General features: G+C 45.1%; 1 protein-coding gene across 2 annotated transcripts in view; it reads right to left on the bottom strand.

The window, feature by feature from the left end:
• Positions 1-25810, bottom strand: part of LOC109427498 (carbonic anhydrase-related protein 10) — a 213329-nt gene that overhangs the window by 15677 nt on the left and 171842 nt on the right. For both annotated transcript variants that reach the window (XM_029855841.2, XM_029855840.2), the window contains exon 5: positions 2675-2866. In XM_029855841.2, the coding sequence (XP_029711701.1) occupies positions 2675-2866 (192 nt within the window). The remainder of the gene's footprint in view (positions 1-2674; positions 2867-25810) is intronic.

Here is a 25810-nt window from a genome sequence, read left to right as displayed (position 1 = left end):
ACCATCACGTTGTCTTAACTAGTTTTCTTTGGCATGTATTTTTTCGAAGCTACTTCACCATACTGGTGTATGGTGTATGGAAGAATGTGCTGCACTGCAACCCCGACGAGGGCGGGGGAATGGGCGTTCCAGCAGCAGCTTTTATGTGTTCTTCGGGATTTTAATAGCAACATCATGTTGCATTAGTGCGGTACCCGGATGTTCGCTTTTCTCTCTCCTTTCCGAAAAGAATAAAGAAACTACATATACGGGGAGCAGAAAGTGCGGAAACGTGCGAACGTGCAACTTATTTACATAACAAGCTTAAGAACTAAACGCGAAATGCAGCTCAGCTTGGGTAACACCTTTGACTTTGGGGCGCGAGTTGCATCGCCGTCGTCGTCTGGATTGCAAGTTGGAGGTCTGAGTTTTGTCTTCTTTGTGGAACTTTCCAGTACCATTGTAGTCAGGAGTGGAATTTACTCATAATCCAGAGCGAATAAGACTTGGTGAATCTCCTTGAGGGATTCACTCGAATCTCTTAAAAAGATTCTCTCGAATCTTTTGGAGAGATTCTCTCGAAACTCTTGGAGAGATTCTCTCGAATCTCTTGGAGAGATTCTCTCGAATCTTTTGGAGAGATTCTCTAGAATCTCTTGGAGAGATTCTCTCGAATCTCTTGGAGAGATTCTCTCGAATCTCTTGGAGAGATTCTCTCGAATCTCTTGGAGAGATTCTCTCGAATCTCTTGGAGAGATTCTCTCGAATCTCTTGGAGAGATTCTCTCGAATCTCTTGGAGAGATTCTCTCGAATCTCTTGGAGAGATTCTCTCGAATCTCTTGGAGAGATTCTCTCGAATCTCTTGGAGAGATTCTCTCGAATCTCTTGGAGAGATTCTCTCGAATCTCTTGGAGAGATTCTCTCGAATCTCTTGGAGAGATTCTCTCGAATCTCTTGGAGAGATTCTCTCGAATCTCTTGGAGAGATTCTCTCGAATCTCTTGGAGAGATTCTCTCGAATATCTTGGAGAGATTCTCTCGAATCTCTTGGAGAGATTCTCTCGAATCTCTTGGAGAGATTCTCTCGAATCTCTTGGAGAGATTCTCTCGAATCTCTTGGAGAGATTCTCTCGAATCTCTTGGAGAGATTCTCTCGAATCTCTTGGAGAGATTCTCTCGAATCTCTTGGAGAGATTCTCTCGAATTTCTTGGAGAGATTTTCTCGAATCTCCTGGAGAGATTCTCTCGAATCTCTTGGAGAGATTCTCTCGAATCTCTTGGAGAGATTCTCTCGAATCTCTTGGAGAGATTCTCTCGAATCTCTTGGAGAGATTCTCTCGAATCTCTTGGAGAGATTCTCTCGAATCTCTTGGAGAGATTCTCTCGAATCTCTTGGAGAGATTCTCTCGAACAGGGGCGTACAATTTCGTTTCAATGATACACTTTCATGCAACATTTGAATGAGTCACTTCAAGTGTTTCATACATTTTTCTAATGACTCGGTCGTTAAAAAAAACTTTTCCACTCATCGTAGCACTCGGTAGTCTCCCACCCGGTCGCATTGCTTGTGCTTCACCCGTCAGAGCATTAGTGTCTCACTAGTGCGCGCTAGTCTCTCAATGGCTACGGGCGCCGGTTAATTGGATTTTAGTGGTCGAATTTGTTATCCTCTTTCATAAAACATAATTATCATTCTATTGGCGTGCACCACTATTTAAAAATGTGGTTTAAACAGTGTTTTTAGCATGTTGAAGTATTTCAATGACTCATAAATGAAACGAAAATCCAAGTGTATCATCCCATGTTTCATACACACTTGTTTCTGTAGCAGCAACGAACGAGTGTGTTGCTGGGTGAGAGATGAAGCATCACAGCAGTCCGTTCGCATGGGAAACGATTTGCTACAGTCGTCGTACGTCATGTTTTCCTTTCGAAATTGCACGACCCTGCTCTCGAATCTCTTGGAGAGATTCTCTCGAATCTCTTGGAGAGATTCTCTCGAATCTCTTGGAGAGATTCTCTCGAATCTCTTGGAGAGATTCTCTCGAATCTCTTGGAGAGATTCTCTCGAATCTCTTGGAGAGATTCTCTCGAATCTCTTGGAGAGATTCTCTCGAATCTCTTGGAGAGATTCTCTCGAATCTCTTGGAGAGATTCTCTCGAATCTCTTGGAGAGATTCTCTCGAATCTCTTGGAGAGATTCTCCCGAATCTCCGGGAGAGATTCTCTCGAATCTCTTGGAGAGATTCTCTCGAATCTCTTGGAGAGATTCTCCCGAATCTCCGGGAGAGATTCTCTCGAATCTCTTGGAGAGATTCTCTCGAATCTCTTGGAGAGATTCTCCCGAATCTCCGGGAGAGATTCTCTCGAATCTCTTGGAGAGATTCTCTCGAATCTCTTGGAGAGATTCTCTCGAATCTCTTGGAGAGATTCTCTCAAATCTCTTGGAGAGATTCTCTCCTATCTCTTGGAGAGATTCTCTCGAATTTCTTGGAGAGATTCTCTCGGATCTCTGGAAGAGATTCTCTCGGATCTCCGGGAGAGATTCTTTCCAATCTCTGGGAGAGTTTCTTTTGAATCTATGGGAGAGATCCTCTAGATTCTCTGGGAGAGATTCTCTCGAATCTCTTGGAGAGATTTTTCCGAATCATAGGTACTATCCTAGTTGTGTAACCGTTTCAAACATAATACTCACCTCCCCCGGAAAGCTGTACCCGTGGACGTGATGCTCCGAGCCCTGCCCATCGTCCGTGCCGTAGTGAAAGTAGATCTCCTCGAACTGGTACCGATAGGCCAGTGGCCCACTGGAGATATTCACGTGCTGCTTGGTGTCCTTGTCCACGCGGAACACCAACGACTGGCCCGTGTTGTGCAGTGTGCCGGAAATCTGCGAAAAGGAAACGAATACCTTTCGTTAAACCAGGGAAGCAAAATCTGCCTTGTCAGACAATTTAATTTTCCAGCCCTTTTCTCCCCTCTGTGGTGGAAGCGGAGGGATATGGTACTCAAACACTTTAAGCTCGTTTTCGGCTTGTTATGGCGGCAATATGTGTGTTTATTGCCCAAATTTTATTACCCGCCGAATGGTGTTTAATGCAAGGTATACATCACCCTCTCGGTCGACTCTTCTCGACTTTGAGTCGTTCGTAGTAGAGTAGCGTCTGTGAAGAATGGTGTGAGAAAACATTGACAGTTGAGACGGTGTTGTCAGTTTTGCATTCTTAGGGAGATTTCTAACTGAACGACATTTTATTAGTCTTTTGGCAACACTGAAAAGGGACCTCGCCGTGGTAAGAGATGCCAACCGATAGGAGCTGTATAATCAAATTCATGGTGACGAAGTGCTTTAGGTTTTTTTACCTTCGTATTCGCCAGAAGGCTAACCTGCTCCATCGCGTTTTCTTCGAGGAAGTGTTTTATACGCGCGAGAGAACTTTCACCCGTCGTCGTCGGTGGCGCTGGCATTATAGTAGGCCTTTGTTTTTAATCTTTGCAAAGCTCTGCTGCAGTGCCTTTTTACTTGAGGGGAAATGGGATCAAATGCATTTTGGGTAAGATAAAATTTGTTCGATGGAGTGTGATCAGTTTTGTACTTTTTAATTCCGCCCTGTTATGTTTATCCTTTGACAGATACGCGTATTTCGATTATCACTTCGACAATGATTTTTGATAAGGGCCTAACTGACTTGATCGATTTCTCTTAATCGACTCTCTCTTTCGCTAATAACTTGATCAAAACAAACAAAATCATTATTCTTTTTGTTTCTATAGCAACATGTAGTTGTCTTCTTCGCATTTCAACCAAAAAATCTTTGAAAAACTCAATACACATTCTGTGATAACACAAAGAGAGGATCGATGAAGAGAACTCGAAAATGTCAGTTAGGCCCAAATGAAAAATCAGTGTCGACTTGTAATCTTCCTCAGTGTCAGTTCACCAATCCACTGAGTGGTCAACCGTCATCAGGTTTCGGGCACCAGCATAGTCCGCTATAGGTTAATTCGGATTACCCCCAATGGATCATTGAAGCCAACTTTTCCGCTACTCACTGCATCAAAACAATAGCGCCACTGTATACGAACTGTAACACAATGACAGCAGTCGAGTTACGTCAAACACACAAGGCTACGGTGGCGCTATCTGTTCATTTCATAGCGGCCGTTTTAGTTATTTTAGTGATCTATTGTAGGTGCACAGAGAACAGACATCAAGGCTAGAACAAATATCATTCAGAAATTTGTGTAAGGAATTGAATCTTCACTTGAGTAAGGTTGCAAACCAATACACGATGACAACACTAACGCCGCCAAACACCATATTGCCACAGTCAGTGGTGAATTGAAACATTTGAAGTGGTGAATAAAATTAGTATGGGAAATCAACCGATTGTAGCGCCATGATTTTGCCACTTGTGTTGCCGATTTCAAATGGCCGGTTAAATTCCTTATACATTTCGGAACTGGACTTGGATGTCTGTTTTCTGTGGTAGAGGCACTTGGTGAGATAAGGAGAAAATCGTTTATTTACATAAAAAGTAAATTTTTTGTCGACAAATTTCACTCATTTTTACCCTTCTTACACCCATAAGAAGGGTATAAATACCGCTTGGAAAACCGACTTTCGATCCGAGGCCCGCAGGGCCGAGTCACATATGCCAATCAACTCAGCTCGACGAATTGAGCAAATGTCTGTATGTGCGTGTGTGTGTATGTGTGTGTGTGTATGTGTGTGTGTGTGTATGTATGTTACAAAAAAATGTCACTCACGGTTCTCAGCCATCTGTTGACCGATTTGAGTTCTCTTGGAAGCAAATGAAAGCTACTACATCCTAGTAGAACGCTATTGAATTTTATTTTGATTGGACGTTCGGTTACCGAGATATCTTTCAAAGAGTGCTAGGGAGTAGTACAACTTAATTATTTTAGATAGTTTTGACAAAGTGTATCACCATAAATTTCTCAGCCGTCTATCAACCGATTCGGGTTCTTAAGGCCCGAAACGAAAGCTACTGCACCCTAGAAGAACGCTTTTGAATTTCATTCCGATTGGACATTTTGTAACCGAGATATCTTTCGGGGAGTACTTTGGAGTAATACAACTTAACTTTTTAAGAGGTCTTTGACAAAATGCTTCATAATAAATGAATCAGCCGTGTGCAATCGATTTGAGTTCTCTCAGCATCAAATGAAAGCTACAGCATCCAAGTAGTATGCTATTAAATTTCATGCCGTTTGGACATTTTGTTTCCGAGATATCTTTCCACGAGTACTAAGGAGTAATGAAATTTACGCTTTTGAGAGATTTTTGATAAAATGTATCATAATACATTTCTCAGACGTTTGTCAACAGATTTTTTATGATCATATTTGGTTTCTCAAGGAGCTCTGCATGAAAATGCAATTGCAACAAATACATGTGGAGTTATAAAAATTGAGAATAAAATATTTGTAGACTTCCCTATTATTGTACCCCTTTGCTCCTTTGTATAGATTATAAGAGATGAATTGAATTCAGTTCGTGTAAGAGATTGCGACAGATCAATCGCTTTGATCTGATCGCGGTAATAAAGTTGGATTAAATTAGTTGTAATGTACAGTTTTCACGGTTCATAATCCGAAATACGATGGTTGATCAGTGGGTTCAATCCGGGATCCCAACAAATTTGGGGGCTCGTCCGGGAATCCACGGATTTGAAGGCTGGAACGGATGGCAGGCAACCGGATGGGATATGAACGTGAATAACAACTGGTCGGTAACAATGCAGGAAGACGGTTACTATAGTGCTATGTGTAATATGCTGGCTAATCATCTCGCTTTCGTTACAACGGAAGCATCAAAATTAGCCTTTGAAATGTGTACAATGAGAAAAGAACTAGATGAATTGCATAGAAATACTGCTTCATTAAGACAAGTTATCGACGGTACAAGAGTGTGTGCTGCAACCGGCGGTAAAAATATCTGCGATAACAACGAGAACAATAAAGCTATAGCCAACAATAGTGTAGAGAGCAGTGATCCAATTCCTACAGCTTTCGGATCTAACGATGCATGCGTTTGGGGAGATCAGTCGACTGAGATGACAGAAACTCAAACTACCACACCGGTTGATATGAGATGTCGTCCATGTGCCAAAAACCAGACAAATGAAAAACGTAAGCGTCGTATGCGGTCCAGTAGATCTCGGTTGGACCGTTTTAAAAAATATCCAAAAAAGCAGCGTGGGAGACGATATCACCCATATCAACGATATGAGAACGGAGTAAACTTGAAGCCAAACCTGGTTGTGATCGGATACCTCAAGTGGTTCATTCCTTCGAGAAGAGATAATAGTACCCAGCGGTCGAGTCAAAACAAGGCTGACACTTCGAATGCGACGACAGAAGATGAGGATGATTCCTATTCAGGCGCCAACCGGGTCGGCTGGCGGTCAGGTGGGCCGAATGTGGAGTTATAAAAATTGAGAATAAAATATTTGTAGACTTCCCTATTATTGTACCCCTTTGCTCCTTTGTATAGATTATAAGAGATGAATTGAATTCAGTTCGTGTAAGAGATTGCGACAGATCAATCGCTTTGATCTGATCGCGGTAATAAAGTTGGATTAAATTAGTTGTAATGTACAGTTTTCACGGTTCATAATCCGAAATACGATGGTTGATCAGTGGGTTCAATCCGGGATCCCAACATACATAAAAGCTTCTATCTCTTTGTAGTATTTGAGCTTAATAAACAGTAGCAAAAATATCACGGAATGTATGTAGGAAAAGCCTTTTTTTATGATCAAATTTGGTTTCTCAAGGAGCTCTGCATGAAAATGCAATTGCATCAAATACATAAAAGCTACTATCTCTTTGTAATATTTGAGCTTAATAAACAGTAGCAAAAATATCACGGAATGTATGTAGGAAAAGCCTTTTTACCCTTCTTACACCCATAAGAAGGGTATAAATATCGCTCGAAAAACCGACTTTCGATCCGAGGCCCGGAGGGCCGAGTCTCATATACCAATGAACTCAGCTCGACGAACTGAGCAAATGTCTGTATGTGTGTTTTTTTTCCTCCCAACCTCCCCAGCAGAGAAAACCGATTGGAAAAACTCTGCTACACCTAGATGCCTCAATCCCCCTGGTACCACTGATGCGACTGCTTCAGGGGGGGCAATGCGCTCATGCGCTTTTCTGTTATAGTGCTCATGCACTTTTTGTCGCTTCTAAACTGTGCTCATCGTCTATGCACTTACTCTTTAAGCGATCCCAGCTTGCTGGTCGCTCCTCCACTTCCTCTGCAACTCCGTCAGCATTTTTGTGACTGCCCTGCTGATCGCATTCCACGTCTCTTCAGTGCGGCACATCTCGTCGACGACGTTGTCCACGCTTAATGCCGGCATCGATCTTCTTACTTCCTCGAATCTGGGGCAGATGAACACTACGTGCTCCGGTGTCTCCTCCACGTTCTCGCACTCCGGGCAAAAGGGCGAAGCGGCATGGCCAAACCGATGTAGGTACTGCCTGAAGCAGCCGTGACCAGACAAAAACTGGGTTAGGTGAAAGTTCACTTCTCCGTGCTTCCTGTTCACCCAAGTCGACACATCAGGGATGAGCCGATGGGTCCATCTCCCTTTCTCCGTGGAATCCCATTCCTGTTGCCACTTTGTCATTGAGGCCGTTCGCACCAACGTTCTCACTTGGTTGGTCCTCCTCCGCTCATAGCACTCGATGTCCTCCTCCAAGGTGATGCAGATCGGGATCATCCCTGCAATCACACAAACTGCCTCCGACGATATTGTTCTATACGCGCTCGTTACTCGCATGGCCATGAGCCGGAACGCGCTGTTTAGCTTCATCCGATTTCGCTTTGTTTTCAGCGCCGCACCCCAGGCTGGGACTCCGTACCGCAGTATCGAAGATGACACACTAGCTAGCAACCGCCTCTTGCTGCTTCTCGGACCACCGGTGTTTGGCATAATCTTCGACAGTGCGTTGATCGCCTTCGCCGCCTTTTCACAGGCATAGTCGACGTGGCTATTAAAGTTTAGCCGATCGTCAATCATCACACCCAGGTGCTTCAGCTCTCGCTTCGACGCTACTACGTGTTCTCCGACGGAGATTTCCACTCGCTGCACTGCCTTGCAGTTGCTCACCAAAAGTACCTCCGTTTTGTGGTGGGCTATCTTTAGCTTGACTCCATCCATCCAGTTTTCGATGATGCCGATCGATTCTGCCGCCAACATCTCCACCTCTTCCAGTGTCTCGCCTATTACTGATAGGACGATATCGTCCGCGAAACCCACGAGCACGACGCCTGTGGGTAGCTGCAACGTAAGCACTCCGTTGTACATAGCGTTCCACAGCGTTGGCCCGAGGATGGAGCCCTGTGGAGCTCCCGCCGTCACTTTCATCCTCCTCTGCCCAGCTTCAGTGTCGTACACCAAGGCTCTGTTCTGGAAGTAACTTTTCAAGATCCGACACAAGTAGTCTGGAACTCGCATTCTATGCAGCGCTACGGCGATGGCCTCCCAGCTGGCGCTATTGAACGCGTTCTTGACGTCGATTGTGATTACGGCGCAGTACCGGTTTCCTCTCCTCTTCTGTTTTGACGCCTTCTCGGCCTTCTCCAGAACCGTCCGGATAGCATCCACCGTCGACTTTTCCTTCCGGAATCCAAACTGCAGCTGTGACAGTCCGCGTTCTCCTTCTGTGAACGGCACCACCCTGTTAAGGATGACCTTCTCCAGCAGCTTCCCAAGTGTGTCCAACAGGCATATCGGTCTAAACGATGCTGGATCCCCCGGCGGTTTTCCAGGCTTTGGCAGTAAAACCAGTTTCTGCACCTTCCATATGTCTGGGAAGTGGCCTTCTTCCAAACATTTCTGCATCACCGTCCTGAACATGTCGGGGTAAGCTAGGACCGCCGATTTTAACGCCACATTGGGGATCCCGTCCGGACCCGGGGCTTTGTTCCCTTTCAGTTTTTTCGCTACTGCCTTCAGCTCGACATTGGAGACTTGCCGAGCTTCCGCACTTGCTTCGTCCTCCTCACCATACGGTGTTGGTGGCCACGTCGTTGGTTCGTGCTTCGGAAAGAGACCCTCCACGATTACCTTCAGCTTTTCTGGACACATTTCTGCTGGCGTCGCTGGACCTTTAATCTTTGCCATCACGACTCGGTACGCGTCACCCCAGGGGTTTGCGTCGGCCTCTCGGCATAGCTCTTTGTGACAGTTCGACTTGCTCACGATTATCTCCTTTTTAAATGCGGCTCTGGCCTCCTGGAACGCTAACTTCCGCTCTTCCCTATCCGGGAGGTTTCTTGCCCTCTGGTAGCGTCTTCTGGCTCTTAGACAGGCAGCACGGAGAGTGCCGAGTGTCTCGTTCCACCAATGCGCAGGACGTCGTCTGTACCTTGGCTCCCGTTTCCGTGGCATTGTAGTGTCGCATGCCCTTGTAATCGCTCTTGTTAGCTCTACCGCATCTAGGTCTGGAGTGTCACTGTCCATACGGAGTGCCTCAACGAAGAGGTCCTTGTCGAAGGCCTTCGTCTTCCACTTTCGCTCGCATGTTCTGTTTCTCTGCATGGCCGTAGGGTTCCGTTGGCCAACGCTGTAGCAGATCGCCTGGTGATCACTGTGGGTGTACTCTTCGCTTACTTTCCAGTTCATGTTGCTTGCTAGCGATGGACTGCAGAAGGTAATGTCGATGATCGACTCCCGCCCGTCTTTCCTGAATGTGCTTACGGTGCCAACGTTGCACAGTTGTACCTCCAACCTCGCTAGTGCTTCCAGCAGGCTGTAACCTCTTGCGTTGGTTAGCTTGCTACCCCACTCCACGGCCCACGCATTGAAGTCTCCGCCGATCAGTACTGGCCTACGTCCAACCAGCTTGTCGGCTAACTCCTCCAGCATCCGGTCGAATTTCTCCGCTGTCCACCTTGGGGGTGCATAGCAGCTGCATATGAAGATACCGTTGATTTTGGCGATGACGAAACCTTCGTACGTGCTTGCAATCACTTCCTGAATAGGAAATCTTCCCATCACTTGTATAGCAGCCGTTCCCGTGCTATCTGACACCCAGTTGTTGTTACCGAGAGGAACTCGGTACGGCTCTGCAATAATCGCAACATCGCACTTTGCTTCCGTTGTTGACTGCCTCAACAGTTGCTGTGCGGTATCACAATGATTCAGGTTGATCTGCATTATCTCCATTACTGTTGGCCTGCGATCGCCTTCTTATATGCAGGGCACTTGTATCCACCCGTCGAATGGACGTTTCCTTCTTCCGCTGTGCAAAGCATGCACTTTGGCGCTTGCGAGCAGTCCTTCGCAAAGTGTCCCTTCTCTCCGCATTTTCTGCATTGTTCAGATCTGTCTGGGCCTTTGCAGTTGGCCGACATGTGTCCAAAGCCCATGCACTTGAAGCATCTCAACACCCGTTTGCGGTCACTCCTTGCTATTCGGGCGGCGACCCTCAGCGGGCACACTGAACAACCAACTCGTACCTTGCCTACCTTCAACAATTTGCTAGCCGCAGGCACCGACAGTCGAATCATCGCTGTTTGTGTGCCTTGGTACCCCTTCGTCAGACGGATTGTTAGAACCTCTTCTCCCAATTCGCATTGCGTCTTCAGTTCACGCCCAAGCTCCTCCACTGTTGTGATCTCGTCCAGGTATCGGCATTCGATCGTTGCTTCCTGGCACAAAGCTTTCACGTTCCCACCATCCCCGACGAGGTCGCCCAATGACTTGGCGAACTGCTCTCGGTAGGCAGAACTTTTAATCGCCGGATCCTTCTTCAGCTCAAAGAGCATATCTCCTTGCTGAGTGCGCCTGGTTCTCACCACGTTCTCACCCAGTTCCTTCAACTACGGATCCTCTCGGACTTTCTTGAGGATTGCTGCGTACGACTGTTGGTCGTTTGCCTTGACCAGCAGGGCGTCTCCCATGTGTCTCTCTCGATGGGGCAGACGGCGTTCTTGCCTGTTCTCTTTGGATCTTCTTTCGTCTCGAGCCGGCTTTCTACCTTTTTCGATCCGATTATTCCCTTTCGTTTCCTCCTTTTTGGGCTGATTTTTCTTCTTCTCCTTACGATTTTTGACGACGTTCCAATCGCTGTTGGCTCTCTCGTCGCTCAACTCCTCACTACCTTGAACATTCTTTGTCTTCTTCGGGCGTTCCTCCTCGCCTGGTGTTTCTCTATCCCGCGTGTTCGAGTTCTTATTTCTGCGCCCTTTCGGCGTCTCCTGTAACTCTGTTGATGCTTCCACCGCCGCAATCTGCTCCAAAGCCAGCTTCAAAGCCTTTTCAGCAGTCTCAGCTCTCTTACGCAACGCTGTGTGCTCGCGGTCAGCTTCCAACACGGCATACCTGAGGCTCGACACCCTTTGCTTAATCTCAGTGTGCACGTTGTTACGGCCTTTTACGTATTCGTGCAGCTCGATGACCTTCCTGTTCAACTCCACCATTGACACCTTGGGCCTCGCAAGTTGTAGGCCTTCTTGAGTGGTGCTGCTGCTCGGTGTAGACACCGGGGGCCCTCCTTTAGTACTACCGCTTGGTGTGGACGTTTGACTCGTTACCCCTTTTGCTCCGAAGAGTCCATGTTGTCCACCTCGTGGCGTGCTGCTGTTATCCGTTGCCGCGATACTAAAAGTTTCTACCGGCGAACGTGTCAACCTACTGCTCCTTAGGAATGCACTCGCATCCTTATCATCTGCTACCTCCGTTGTTGTGTGATTGTTGTTCTTCTCCATCTGGTTGGGTCCCCCCTCCAAGCCGCTATCTTCGCCCGTCGTAAGTAGTTGCCATCGTGATCCCATGGTGATCTTTGCAAGCAGTGAGGCCATGCTAGGGTTGACACGGTCCTTTATGGGGAACCGTGTTCAGAGCCAGATCGGCATTAGTCAGGAATGTTCAACTGAGCCTACTTCCGCCGGCTAAGGTGCCGAGTTCGGAACGTACTTGGAGGCCTGCCAAGGTTTTAACGGGACGGGGGCAACCATACCATTAGCCCACTCGCCGTTTCGGAAAGGTGTCACCCATTCTTACTAGGGTAGTGGAATAGTACGGTTGTCAGCTCTGTAGCGTTTGGTAGTATATACGTATTCCTTGCTCGTGTCCATGTCCATGTGCTGCCAGTTTGCCATAATTAGGGTCTTACTGGCGTCGATCCTAATGTGCCGATTGGCACGCCGGGTGTTTGGGCTAAGGCACTTTGGAAGCGGTACCAGGTCGCTTGTACGGAGTTGCTTGCAGATGTGTGGCTTTTTATGGGAATCCAACAGAGCCCACTGTTGAACCCCCGCCACATCCTAGGCATCCTCCTCTTGAGCTGTCTGGAGACCAGAAGCCCGGTCACTCCCCGAAGGAAGCGCCAAAGGTGGTAATTCACACGGGTGTGTGAACGGTTTTCGCTTCGGGATGACTCCCAAGCTTCCACCCGACTCGCAGAAGGGGGGGTTCGTCAGGCCCCTGGACTCCTGTCCCTGCTGCCCCATCTCTGTGTGTGTGTGTGTGTGTATGTGTGTATGTGTGTATGTGTGTGTGTGTGTGTGTATGTGCGTTACAAAAAAAAGTCACGCACGTTTCTCAGCCGTCTGTCAACCGATTTAAGTTCTCTTGGAAGCAAATGAAAGCTACTGCATCCTAGTAGAACGCTATTGAATTTTTTTTCGATTGGACGTTTGGTTACCGAGATATCTCTCGAAGAGTACTTATGAGTCATACTTCTAAACTTTTTAAGATTTTTGACCAAGTGTATCATAATAAATATTTCGACCGTTTGTCAATCGATTTGGGTTCTCTTGGCACCAAATGAAAGCTACAGCATCCTAGTAGATCGCCCAGAAATTTTATTTCGATTGGACATTTGGTTACAGAGATATCTTTCGAAGAGTACTTCGAATTTATACAACTAAACCTTTTGAGATTTTTGACCAAAAGTATCATAATAAATATCTTAGCCGTCTGTCAACCGATTTCGGTTATCCTGGCACCAAATAAAAGCTACAACATTCTAGTAGAACCCTATACAATTTCATTAGGATTGGACATTTGGTTACCGAGATATCTTTCAAAGAGTACTTGGGAGTAATACAGGTTAACTTTTTGAGATTTTCGACCAAGGGTACCATAATAAATATCTCAGCCGTCTGTCAACCGATTTGGGTTCTCTAAGCACCAAATGAAAGCTACAATATGCTTGTATAAGGCCCTGAAATTTTATTTCGATTCGACATTTGATTACTGAGATATCTTACGAAGAGTATTTCAATAAATTCTTTTTTATTTATTATTATATTCACTTGTTATCTTGCATTTGTTTTTGACCAGTCTATGGGAAATTATTTTTCAATAAATAATGCTGATCTCATACAAAGTGTATTCTAGCAGGTTATTGTTTTCAACAAAATTATAATTAACAAATTACAAATACACAGGAATTTTATGAAAACTAACAATATGTTAAATGAAAGCTTTAAATTTATATATTGTGGGAAAAATGCAAGAACTGTACAGCCAAAATAACTAGTTAATGCCAAAACTGATTAACTTAGTAGATATATCATTTTTGTCCTTTTAACACCATAACCATGAATACCAAGTACTTCGGAGTTAATTTATTCGACTGATTAAGAGATATTAGACAAAGTGCATCTTGCTGATTTTTTTTATCCATTTGTTAATCGATTCAAGATTATTTGGCAGTTAACAAAAGATACAATATTCCAGAATATGAAAGCTATTTTTTTAACATTCCATATAAGATTCTTGGAGGTATCTGGCATTACTGGTAAGTCCATGATCTATGCTATTTTGGGACCCATTTCACTAGATGTCAAATCCACAATATTTTCTAGAACTTTGGGCCAATCGCACAAAATAAATTTGCTTAATATGCATAATACAACAATATTTTTAATAAGTGTAAGAAGGGTTCTGTTCACCATAGGTGGATTAAATCGGGTTTTTGCTCTAGAAGTTGCTATTTTCGATTTGCAATGGCTTCCATTATCATCATTATTGATGTCCACGCCAACAGATATCGGATATCGCTCGCAGGAGGCATAGCAAGAGCTCCTCAAATTAATCACATAAATTGCTCGTAAGTACCTACCGGATCTAAGCGCATCACAAAGAGATTTAAATTTTCTTTCCATAAAATGCTCGTTTGTATCTCTACGATACGAAAAAGTGGAAAAAGTGCACTTTGCCTATGCTGCGCCATGGGAAATTTTGACGGAGTCACTTTTTTCATCAGGTTCTAATTCCTGCCACCAGATGCGGAGGGATCGTTAGCTTCCGTTAGATTTGCCTATAGTTGCAGTCTAGCACTCCAATCGTTAAAGTTTCTTGATTCCAAGCTTTCCTGGACCCTTCAGAATCAAGAAAGCCTGTATGGCCTACGGGCAATGCCTGCGAACCTTTGGTAAAAATTGGGGTCTTAATCCCAAGTAAATCAAATGGAATTATTCAACTGTTATGCTATTAACTGTCCAGTTTTTGCACCACTGCGTTTTCGAGTACTCGGTAAACACTTATTATTTAATGTGTATGATAATGTTTACGAGGTTCAAAACACTTGTGATTCCGGAAACAAAATCAGGAGATATACATATGTCTCCAGAAGTGAAGAAATTTGTCTAGAAGCTATTTACAGGATTCCTCCAGGAGTTCTTCAGGTGATTGATTCAGTTCCTCCAAAAGTTCTTTCAAGAATTCCTCCGGGAATTCCTCTAGAATTTTCTCAAGGAATTCCTCCAGAAGCTACTCCGGGAATTCCTGCAAGAGTTTTCCGAAAATAATTTTAGGATTTCCCCTGGGAATTCCTCCAGAAGTTTCTTCGGGAATTTTGCTGACATTTTCTACGAGATTGTTTCTTGAAGTTTGCCGTAGTTCTAACTCATGTTCTTCCGGAAATTTCCCCAATGAGTTCTTCCGGGAATTGATGCAGGAGTTCCTCCTGAAATTTCTCCAGCATTTCCTCCGATAATTACTCAAGGAGTTCCTCCGGGAATTCCTCCAAGAATTCCTTCAGGAGTTTTTCCAGAAATTTCTTCAGGGATATCTCTGTTGTTTCTTTCAGGAGTTGCAAATTTCTCCCCAAGTTTAATCGGGGATGTCTCCAGGAGCAGTTTCTCTGGGAATTTATCTCAGAGTTTTACCAGGAAGTACTCTAGGTTTTTCATTAATAAGTTCTTTAGGAGCTTCACCGCAAATTCTTCCTGGAATTCCATCGGGTATTTCTCTAGGAAATTCTGTTGGAGATTCTTCTTGGAGGTTCGCTGGCAAATCCTGTAGGAGTTCCTCTGGGAATTATCCCAGAAGTTTTAATGGGAATGTTTCTAGTAGTTCTATTGGGAAGAGTTCCTTTCACAAGGAGTTACTTCAGGAATTGGATCAAGAGTTTCTTTGCGAGTACTTCGGTCGCAACATTTTCTAAAAGTTCAAGGGATTTCTCTATCATTTTCACTGGAAATTCTTCTGAGATTGTCGCCGAGAGTTTCTCTAGGAATTCCACTGGATATTTCTGAAACACTTTCATTGGGAATTCTTCAAGAAGTTTAAGTGGAAACTATTTCAAAAGTTGTTTCGGGAACTTTTCTAGAAGTCCCTCCTAAAATTCTTCCAGAAATTCCTTTCAAAATTCTTCCAGAAGTTCCTTCTTGATCTCTTCCACAATCTGCTTTGGAAATTCTTTTTTAATTTTTTTTCTTGAAGTTTCTCTGAGAACTGTTCCGAAAGTTGCTCTGGAAATCCTGGAAAACCTGGTATTGGATTTGCTATTGGTGTTTCTTTAGAAGCATTTACGTGACTACTCCTTCACGAGTTTATCCGAAAATGTTCATAGAGAAGATCCTCCGAGAGAAGATTCAAATGTTTCTCCAGAAGCGTTCTTCCAAGCTTCATTCTAAACACCTCAGGGGGAGATGTTAAATAATATTTCTAGAATACTTTCAGAAACGTTCCTCTAGTATCGCTTTTCTCAAACCATTAGAAATACAGCGGCCGTTCGCTCGTTGCAACGTTAATTTGACATTAAAGTGCATCGAAATGCACTGACAGCATGACTTACAGCTAGAGGTTCCAACCCGGGATATCCCGGGACAAAAAATCCCGGGATCTTGAAAAATTCGGGATTTCCCAAATCCCGGGAAAATTTTTTTCACCGTCCCGAAATTCCCGGGATTCCCAGGACACACATTTCTTACATATTTTTTTCGCTTTGATTTGGATTTCGAGAGTCACTGAAACGTTGTGATTTTTTTTTCGAAAATCGCCTTCAAGAAACACGAAAATGTTCAACTGTGTGTGGACGTCAAAACTCGGTGGTACTTAACTGAAATAATGCTGGAGCACTAGGCCGTGTCGATTTTTGCAAAATTGCGAATACACAATCCCGAATAGTCACAAATGGTTGCAAATGGACCCAAATGAAGCCCTGCAAAATGTAGAAATTCTAAAAAATCGGTAATCTAGTCCGCAATCGACTTGAAGTTTTATATGGGAATTTTAATTTTTCAGTATGGGGAAATCCAACTTCTCAGACTTTTGAAGAAAAAGGCACATTAAAGCAACTCTAAAAATCCGCTCCCCCCCTGAAGATTTAGTGCATATATTAGGAAACATTTTGTTAGAAGACAACTTTTTAGTTGCACTTAAGATAAGGCCGTTATTAAATTTTTTGAAATAATGGACATTTTATTCGCATGATTTCTAACTTCTTTAATTGGCATCACTGCACGTTTTGCGTGTTGAAGAGGGTGGTAACAGCCATCAGCGGCGTCACCACCCGTCGCTGGATGGAGACGCAAGTACCTGATAAAAATGAGATAGTTAGGATTGTAAATATTCTTGCGATATTGCGAATATTTAGTATAGTTTTTCTTTCGTTGCGCAATTTGCGCGCCGAGCAGTTACGCGCAGCTCCACTCCAGTTGCGCGCAGCCAATCAGGAGCAAGAAAGCAGACGACGTCGTTGCGCGCCAAAGCTACACGCAGCACGTTTCCATTGTCTGCGACCAAAACAAACATCGACGCTCGCCCACCGGCTGATTGTTGTTGTTGATAGTTTGCGTGGAAAGGTAAGATATCTTATTATGGTCCCTTTCGAGATTGTTTTAATGTAACGGAAATAAAACAATATTTTCTGGAATTGTTGCTGATTCGATTGGTTGTGCCATTATTTGTTGCATTCAGTCCAAATTCAGTCTTGTACTGGTCGCACGCGGTCGATACCGGTTGGATATGTTTTAAGTAATGCAAATATGGATACTGCCCATGATATGAGATTCACCCTTGCGCACAACTGACTGACAGATCGGTAAAACTGCAGAAGAGAGGCTCTCTTTGGTTTCTCTCTCTTTCGTTAATATCTCAGCTGTTTATTTGTATTATTGTCTCCTTACATTGAACGATGGTCAAAACAATCGTCTTTTGATTTGTACTGCAAAAGAAGTTGAAAAGTGTTCCATTATATTGCAATAATTGAAAGAGAAAGTGAACAAAGAGAGACTCTCAAATGCAGATAGGACCTATTGAAATGTTTGGCCTGAATTGTCACTTTTCCTTGCGGAATATTGCCCGTTGTGAAGATTTTTAGATTGTGACGCAAATAAATGATTAGGCTTATTTTCAGCGTAGGTGCGTTATAAATGTTTGTTTACAATGCAAAACTATCACCTAATGTGAACCTAACAACACAGTGTAAAATATTCACTAGGACGCGGTCTGGTTTTATATCTGTGGGCCCACGCAAGAAAAGTCCACGTAACTAATTTTCGCGCAGGAGTCTAAACAGGTGGAATCTCCGCAATAATAGCACAGAGAACAGACGTCCAAGCTCATGTAGTGCAGTTGTGTAAAGCATTGCAACGGTTGTTTTGAAATAACTGGGAATGTGGCCATTACGCGGCGCTGTCAAATTTTGAATCGGGGTACAAATTTGCCGTTGTTTTTCCTTTTGGCGCTAGTGTCACCAAGTGTGCACCCAAAATATAGTTCCACCAAGAGAATGTGTTGGTTTTACTTGGAAAACATTTATTGAATTCTTATTCAACTTGTTTCTAATTGAAAATAATGAAACTAATTATCAATGGGTTGCTCAAATATTGTTGCTGGATTTGTGAAATAATCATAAACATCTTGTTATTTAAGCAAATACAGCTCAGATTCTGAGTAGGAAAATTTTAAGGTGCGCTAGTGAAATATTTCTTCAGAAAGCGCCATCATGATGTCGAAACAAGTTTTTGAGTTGGAAAGTCACCGTCGATGTCGCTACACACTCAACACACTCAATCTTGGTTTTCCTGTTCGGTAATTTATTTTACGGTTTTTGATCCGCAAAATACAAAAAGTACTGAGTTTTCAGCTTTTCCATTCAATATTACTGATCTTCAGCAATATTTTTTGACGTTTTACTGAATACCGTAACATTGCGTACCGATAATTCAGCAAAAAATCAGATATACTGAAAAGAATCAAAAGTCAGTAAAAACCAAGTACCGACTTTTCAGCATAAGATCATTTTCACTGAGTTTTCGTCAAAATAAAATGTAAACACTCAGCCGTGCATGCACCGAGCTGTCAAAATAATATTTCCGAAAATGAAGATCGTAGATCCAGATTCAACGACGGCATCAAAATGTCTTCAGAATAAGAGAAGATTCTTTTTAATACCGATTCATACGCTCCTGCTGCTTTCTTTGGTAAGTATTAGGAGGCATGAAACTGGAACCATCTACCGGGAATAATTTATTATGCAGCTTTCGGTTCAGCCACTTCAGCTGCTGCACGGATTGAGCACCGGCAGGATACTCCAGCAGCCTTGTACGTTGCCTTTTAATATGCACTGAATTCAGTCTGCCGGAATTGTGATAAACTGCATTACTTTACGACGTTAGTAATCTTTCCAAGGAAGGCTGGCAGAAGCAAATGAATCGGATGCTTGGAAACATGTTGAAATTGAAAGATTTAGAAAACATGAAACCGGAGAGGGACCAAAATCTTTTTCAGAACTGAAATAGTCAGTAATGGGGAAGTAAACAAAAAAATACCGAGAAAGACAGTAACATCTGCATCAACTATTACTGACTTAGTCAGCTTTTATTTTGACAGCTCGATATGTTTTGCTTTACTGAGTTTTCGGTACTTAGAAAATATTACTGACTTAACTCTGCTGTTCAAAAACCCAGTAAAATTTTACCGACTTCGGTAATCGAATCTGAGTGTGTACTGAGCTTGTTTTTTCTTTACACAAGATTTTCAGGCAATTTTGTTCGACCATGTTCGTCTGTTCTCTGTGATAATAGCACGGACTATTTTTCCGCGCGGAAAAGTGACAGCACAGAGAAACAGGCGTCACACTCTCATCGCTTCCCATCGATCACCTTTCTAACGGGTAATTCAAATATTCAGTAGTAGGTCGATTGGCCACTAGCGGCGCTGCCCAAGTAACACACTTGTCACCGAAGAGTCACGGCGGCGCAGGTTTATGTTGCGCAGAAGTCACTGTGACTTACTTCTAGCAAGTAAGTGTTTATTTGTTACAAGTAAGTCACAGTGACTTCTGCGCAACATAAACCTGCGCCGCCGTGACTCTTCGGTGACAAGTGTGTTACTTGGGTGGTATCGTTTTTGCTCCTGTTTGACGTTTGCTCACTACCGCCATCTAGTGGCGGCCCGGCCAAGCACGGTACATTCAGCATTGGGCGATTATGTATTCGTGACGATATTTTTCAATGGAATTTGTTTCAAGTGTTTCGTCTGTTTCTCTGTGGTGACAGCTTCATTTGATTTGCACGGGAAGCGTTACTGGCGTTACACTTTTTTCCTTTTACTTACCATCTACGAACCGCTCAAGTAATTTTGAAGCGGAATCATTACTTGATCAACTTGCCCTATTTTTTTTGCATAGAACGTATGAAGTGGAAACTAGCCATAATACTCATAGGGGAGCGGACCTGGTGTGAACACTGGACTATCACGCTGACGACCTGGGATCGAATTCCACTCCCGAAAAACTCGCAAAATGTGAGTTCTTCCTTCGGAAAAAAAATCTCGTTAATGAAGCTCATGGGCTACGACGTGACCTTCTGCCAAATTTTCGTTCATAAAATAAGCGATCTGATCGATACGTCTCGTAGAATGGCTCATTTCGTGACGATCGCGTTCGATCTATGTAAACATAATGTTTTTTTTTTTCAAGACGTCCAACGACAAAGGAAAAAGTGCGTAAAAAACGATTATGCGATGCACCACTCTATAATAGCATTAGCATTAAGCGAGTCGCACAAATTCGTAGGTGGTAAATTAGTCTATGGTCACAGAGAACAGACGTGTTTAAGCTCGAACAAAAATACGTCAAAATCGTGTGTGAAGAATAGAACAGATCGGTGAAGTACTAGATTTGTAGTAATGAGCTGTGTTGTGGATACTTACCGCAGTGGACTGTATTTGGGTTTGGGAATGGGGCTGGCTATTGGCCGGTTTGGCCTCACCGGATTTGCTAACGTCCCCGCAGAGACGGAGCCAGGTGGGAGCAGGAGTGTAGGGAACTCCTTCCCGGGATGCCCTCAGGCAGTGAAACTCAACTCTTAAGTGGATTTGCTCGCGTCCCCGCAGAGACGGAGCCAGGTGGGAGCAGGAGTGTAGGAAACTCCTTCCCTGGGATGCCCGCAGGCTGTGAAGTCCCTGTGACTTCACCTCGATGGAACTGGTGAACTGGAGCAGCCTCGGTCGGCTGCCAGCACCTCAACGCCAACTGGTGAACAGAAGCTTAGAGCTCTGACACCAGGAACCAGGATTGGTTCGGATAGAAGGTGGAATGAAACACCGGAGAAATATTTCTCTGGACTAATTCTATTTATTGTCGATCGTTTGCCGGATCGAATAAAACTGTTCCCGAAACTACGCAACACGCGCATATTTATAGCTGGCTCCGATGCGCTCTAGAATCACGTGGAACATTCTAGGCGTATCGAGTGGTGATGATGATGACGGTATTCGGTTGCTGATAGCGCGGGCCAGGCACGCCACATACGGTAGCTCTCTTGCTCTCGGTTGGTCGGGTCACTCACGCTCTTCGTGGGAACTCTCTCTCGACGTTCGTCGCAAGTGCTTCGTCGTCGTCACGATCGTTGTGTCGTCGTACGCTCTCTCTCGCTTGCCAGCCGGGTTGGAGGTAGCCATCTCGAACGTTCCAAGGCGTGCACTCACAGTCGTTCGGGGGAAAGTGGGGCACATCGGACATACGATAGGGAAGTGGGAGTACAATGGACATCGGTGTCGTAATTTCTACATTCAGTGCGCCTTGCGGACTGAACATTCTCCCGCCGGCAAGTGTAGTCACCGCAACGTTTGGATAAGAGGAAACAAAACTCAAGTATTGGTAATGGTGCTACATTGTGTACGTTTAAACTTGTTCGCTCTGGAGCACACTGGTATAATGCAGCATAGTGCATAGTTATACACATATATTTGGATAATGGCTTTGATTTTATAGTATGACGATTTGGTAATGGTAAAAGAAGAACGAACTAACACTATTTCATGGTTTGAAGAATCTATGTACAGTACAGACGGGGATCATTTCTCTAGTTTGATCGAGGCATCGGGGGTCGATTCACATGATTTTATCGGGAAGAATGCGACACAGTTTGGCATGATAAGGCAATTGATCGTGACGAATTCTGTCTATCGCTGGGATGGATACTTTTCGGTTATTCTTCACACGAAGATCGGGAATCTTTCGCGAGTCGTTGGTAACAATTCTCTCAGACTTGTTTGGCGACTTTATCTTGGCATTAGGACAGTCTGTGACATTCGCTTCTCGTGACTCTGGATAGAGGTTATTTAGAATATTCGAACGTATGTCAAATCTGACAGGCATATCTGGAATGTCACTTGGGGGAATCGCATCATCAAAGAGGATATGATGGCATACTGTTAGCATCGAAAAATCGTTGGGCAAAGATCGGAATTCTGGCAGATGATCGACACAGTCTATCAATTGTAATGGATCGACACAAACAACGGATTCAACACGAGGGTACGTGGACAGAGAGTACAGTTCAATCTCTTCTACTGTAGTGGTAGGAATTAGCTTAGCAGTGGTATGCTCTGTTCCAGGATACTTGATTGGATTGTCAACTGGGTTCATATATACAGAAATCGAGTGAAAATCGGATTCACTATTCAGACTCTCTCGGTAGGTCTCTCCTACCAACCAATCACAATAGGAATCTCGCAGCAAGGGTAGTGGGTCAGACAACTTCATGTAATTGAGACGAAAACCTAACGAGATGTTCCATGAATTGACAACAGAGGAGGAAGGAAATATTCCAGTTGGGTTGGGGGGTACTAGGCAGGACTCGAAGTTATTACTTCTGTAGCGAACTGGGACAGTACACGATTGAATCACGGTGGATGTAGCACTACCAATACCGGTAAACGGAATACTCACCTGCGAACCGCAAGCAAAATGGTCTCGAGAAGGATGCGGCTGCAGAGTCTGATCCAAAACGTCGATGACATCGGGGAATTGGAAAACTTGGATCGTCGACCTCGCTTGAATACGGGAATGAGCGGCATTGGTGGACGCATCATCGCTTTTTGACTGACACAGTGGAACTGGGATTCGAACATCAACTGGAGTGCACGCTGGAACTAGGATTGAAGCTTGACTTGGTGTACACGCTGGAACTGGACTCGGAGCAGAAACTGGCGCTGGATCAGGAACTTGGCTTGGTTGATTCTCGGGATGGTTCATTTCGCTGCTATCCTCTGGTGGTTGTATCGTCTCAATCCTGTAGCTGGCGGTTAGCTGGTTGAACATGGTACACTTGAACGTAGGATGGATCTCGGCGCAGAAGTCACAACGTTGGTATTGTGAGGCTTCGGATGTAGCAATGTTCACATTTGGCACTGGATGCTTCGGCGGATTCGGCTTGGTTGTTGGTCGATGCTTGGGCTGAATATTCTCGCTGGATGACTGGCATGTCTTCAGCTCAGACACGCGCTCTTCCGGGAAATCGATGGTCTCGTTGGACATGGGTAACTCTGCTTCCATGATCGTCGACTCACACGGCATTCTATTCTTCTCGTCGTTCAGACTTAGGTAGATCGTTCTGCACTCGTTGAGTTGCTCGGCTCGTACGTAGTTGCCATCGGTGATTGTTTTGGCTTCAATCAGACCGACGGTGTCCCCTGTCGATGCTTTCTCTAACAGGAAAAGTTTTATTTGGTCTCGTTCATTGCTCTTGTCGACCACATTCTCGAACTTCTCGGAATGCTCATACTGTACTTCGGGTGTTGGTAGAGCACGCTGGAGCGGAGACTGGATGATCACTTGCTGCTGGTTCATGGTAGGCGATAGCTGCACATCTCGTCTTAAGGCAAACTTCTCCATCCAACTCTCGAGAAGGATAGAGACTTCTTCGAAGAGATCCAAGAATCCGAAGTAATAGTCATCTTGCTCCTCGCGCTGGGTTAGCGAGGACAATGCGATGATCTGATAGTGGAGCCTGGTGAACTCGTCGTGGGATTTCTGGACACTTTGTTGGTAGCTCGCACTCGGGCGGGGGTTAGCTGTACTTTGTCTGCTTCGGCTTGCTTAAGGTTGGACCGGATTCTGTTCACATTTTGCTGTGCCATTCCACGGTTGTGGAACAGCGCATCAAGTACCTTGTCGTTCTCAATAGTGTCCGAGACCTTCTTCATTGGAGTACGTTTCAAAAACATCTTGGAACTCTTCTCGATGGACTTGTTCTTCACAGCACTTCACTGAATCAGGTTACAGGTGCCGTTGCACTCTTCACACTTCTCACGGTTTATGAGTTTCTTCTTTCACTAGGCCGACGCACTTGTCGCAACGGTGGAATGAAAGCACACTACAAGTCCCGATGCGATGGATATGGCACTCTACGCGACGACGGACTTGTCCTTCACGGGAGACCGACGCGTTGTCGCAACGGATGGAATGAAGCACACACGAGTTCCGAGGCGACGGATACAGAACTCTACGCGACGGCGGAATCTGTGACGGAATGTCACACTCTTGTTGTTGTGCTGCGGACTGACTTCTTCGCAGAATAGGCTCTCAGACCGACGCGTTTGTCGCTAGGGATGTAAGGAATCTCACGCGAATTCCGAAGCGACGGATAGAGCACTCTACGCGACGGTAGAATTGTTGACGGATTTCTCACACTTATCGATGGGATTTCGACTGTCTGTTCACGGGATACGTTCACGATACCGACGCGTTTGTCGCAACGACTAGAAGGATCACACACACGGGTGTCGAAGCGACGGATACAAAACTCTACGCGACGGAGGAATCACTCCACGTTGTTAAAGCCACGTGGACGCTTCTAGAATCACAGTCTCTTCACGGATACACTCAGGTAACCGACGCGTTTGCCGCAACGGAAGGCGTTACCGAGGCGACGAAACCAAACTCTACGCGACGGCGGAATCACTCCACGTTGTCCATGCCACGTGGACGCTTTGTTACACTTTTCACGGATAACGGTATTGTTTCACAGCTACCGACGCGTCTGTCGCTACGGAGGAATGGAATCTCTCGATGGTTCCGAAGCGACGGATAGAACACTCTTCGCGACGGTGGAATCTCTGACGGAATGCTAAGCACTACTGTTCACTGATTAGGCCCACAGGTACCGACACGTTTGTCGCAACGGAGGAATAGAATCGCGCACAAAGATTCCGAAGCGACGGATAGTCACACTACGTGACGGTGGAAACAGTTCGGAAATACACGCGCTACTGTTACACTTCTCACTGGGTATGGCACTGGTTCACAGGAACCGACGCGTGTGCCGCAACGGAGGGATGGAATCCCGAGTAGAGGAAAAGAGCAATATCACGTTTTGATCGTCAGTATTTCACCTCTACCCGGGATCACACACGGAATCCGCAGCGACAGATACAGCACTGCACGCGACGATGGAATCACTCGGATCACGATTGCAACAGCAGCGTTGTCGAAGCCACGCTGACGCTTTCACTTCACGCTGTCGAAGCCGCGTGAACGCTTCTGGGATCACAATCTCGCGTTATTGAAGCTACGCGAACGCTTCTTTACTGCACGTTGTTTAAGCCACGTGCACGCTTCTAGGATACCACACTGCCACACTTGAACTACACACTACCGTGTTGTTGAAGCCACACGGAACGCTTGCACGCACTGCCGGATCGTATATCCGGCTCGAAGGACCAAAAATTGTTGTGGATACTTACCGCAGTGGACTGTATTTGGGTTTGGGAATGGGGCTGGCTATTGGCCGGTTTGGCCTCACCGGATTTGCTAACGTCCCCGCAGAGACGGAGCCAGGTGGGAGCAGGAGTGTAGGGAACTCCTTCCCGGGATGCCCTCAGGCAGTGAAACTCAACTCTTAAGTGGATTTGCTCGCGTCCCCGCAGAGACGGAGCCAGGTGGGAGCAGGAGTGTAGGAAACTCCTTCCCTGGGATGCCCGCAGGCTGTGAAGTCCCTGTGACTTCACCTCGATGGAACTGGTGAACTGGAGCAGCCTCGGTCGGCTGCCAGCACCTCAACGCCAACTGGTGAACAGAAGCTTAGAGCTCTGACACCAGGAACCAGGATTGGTTCGGATAGAAGGTGGAATGAAACACCGGAGAAATATTTCTCTGGACTAATTCTATTTATTGTCGATCGTTTGCCGGATCGAATAAAACTGTTCCCGAAACTACGCAACACGCGCATATTTATAGCTGGCTCCGATGCGCTCTAGAATCACGTGGAACATTCTAGGCGTATCGAGTGGTGATGATGATGACGGTATTCGGTTGCTGATAGCGC

The sequence above is a fragment of the Aedes albopictus genome, chromosome 1, assembly GCF_035046485.1.
Source record: "Aedes albopictus strain Foshan chromosome 1, AalbF5, whole genome shotgun sequence".
In the NCBI taxonomy this organism is placed as follows: domain Eukaryota; kingdom Metazoa; phylum Arthropoda; class Insecta; order Diptera; family Culicidae; genus Aedes; species Aedes albopictus.
Note: the sequence above shows the minus strand (reverse complement) of the source record. Positions and strands in the feature narration are given on the sequence as shown.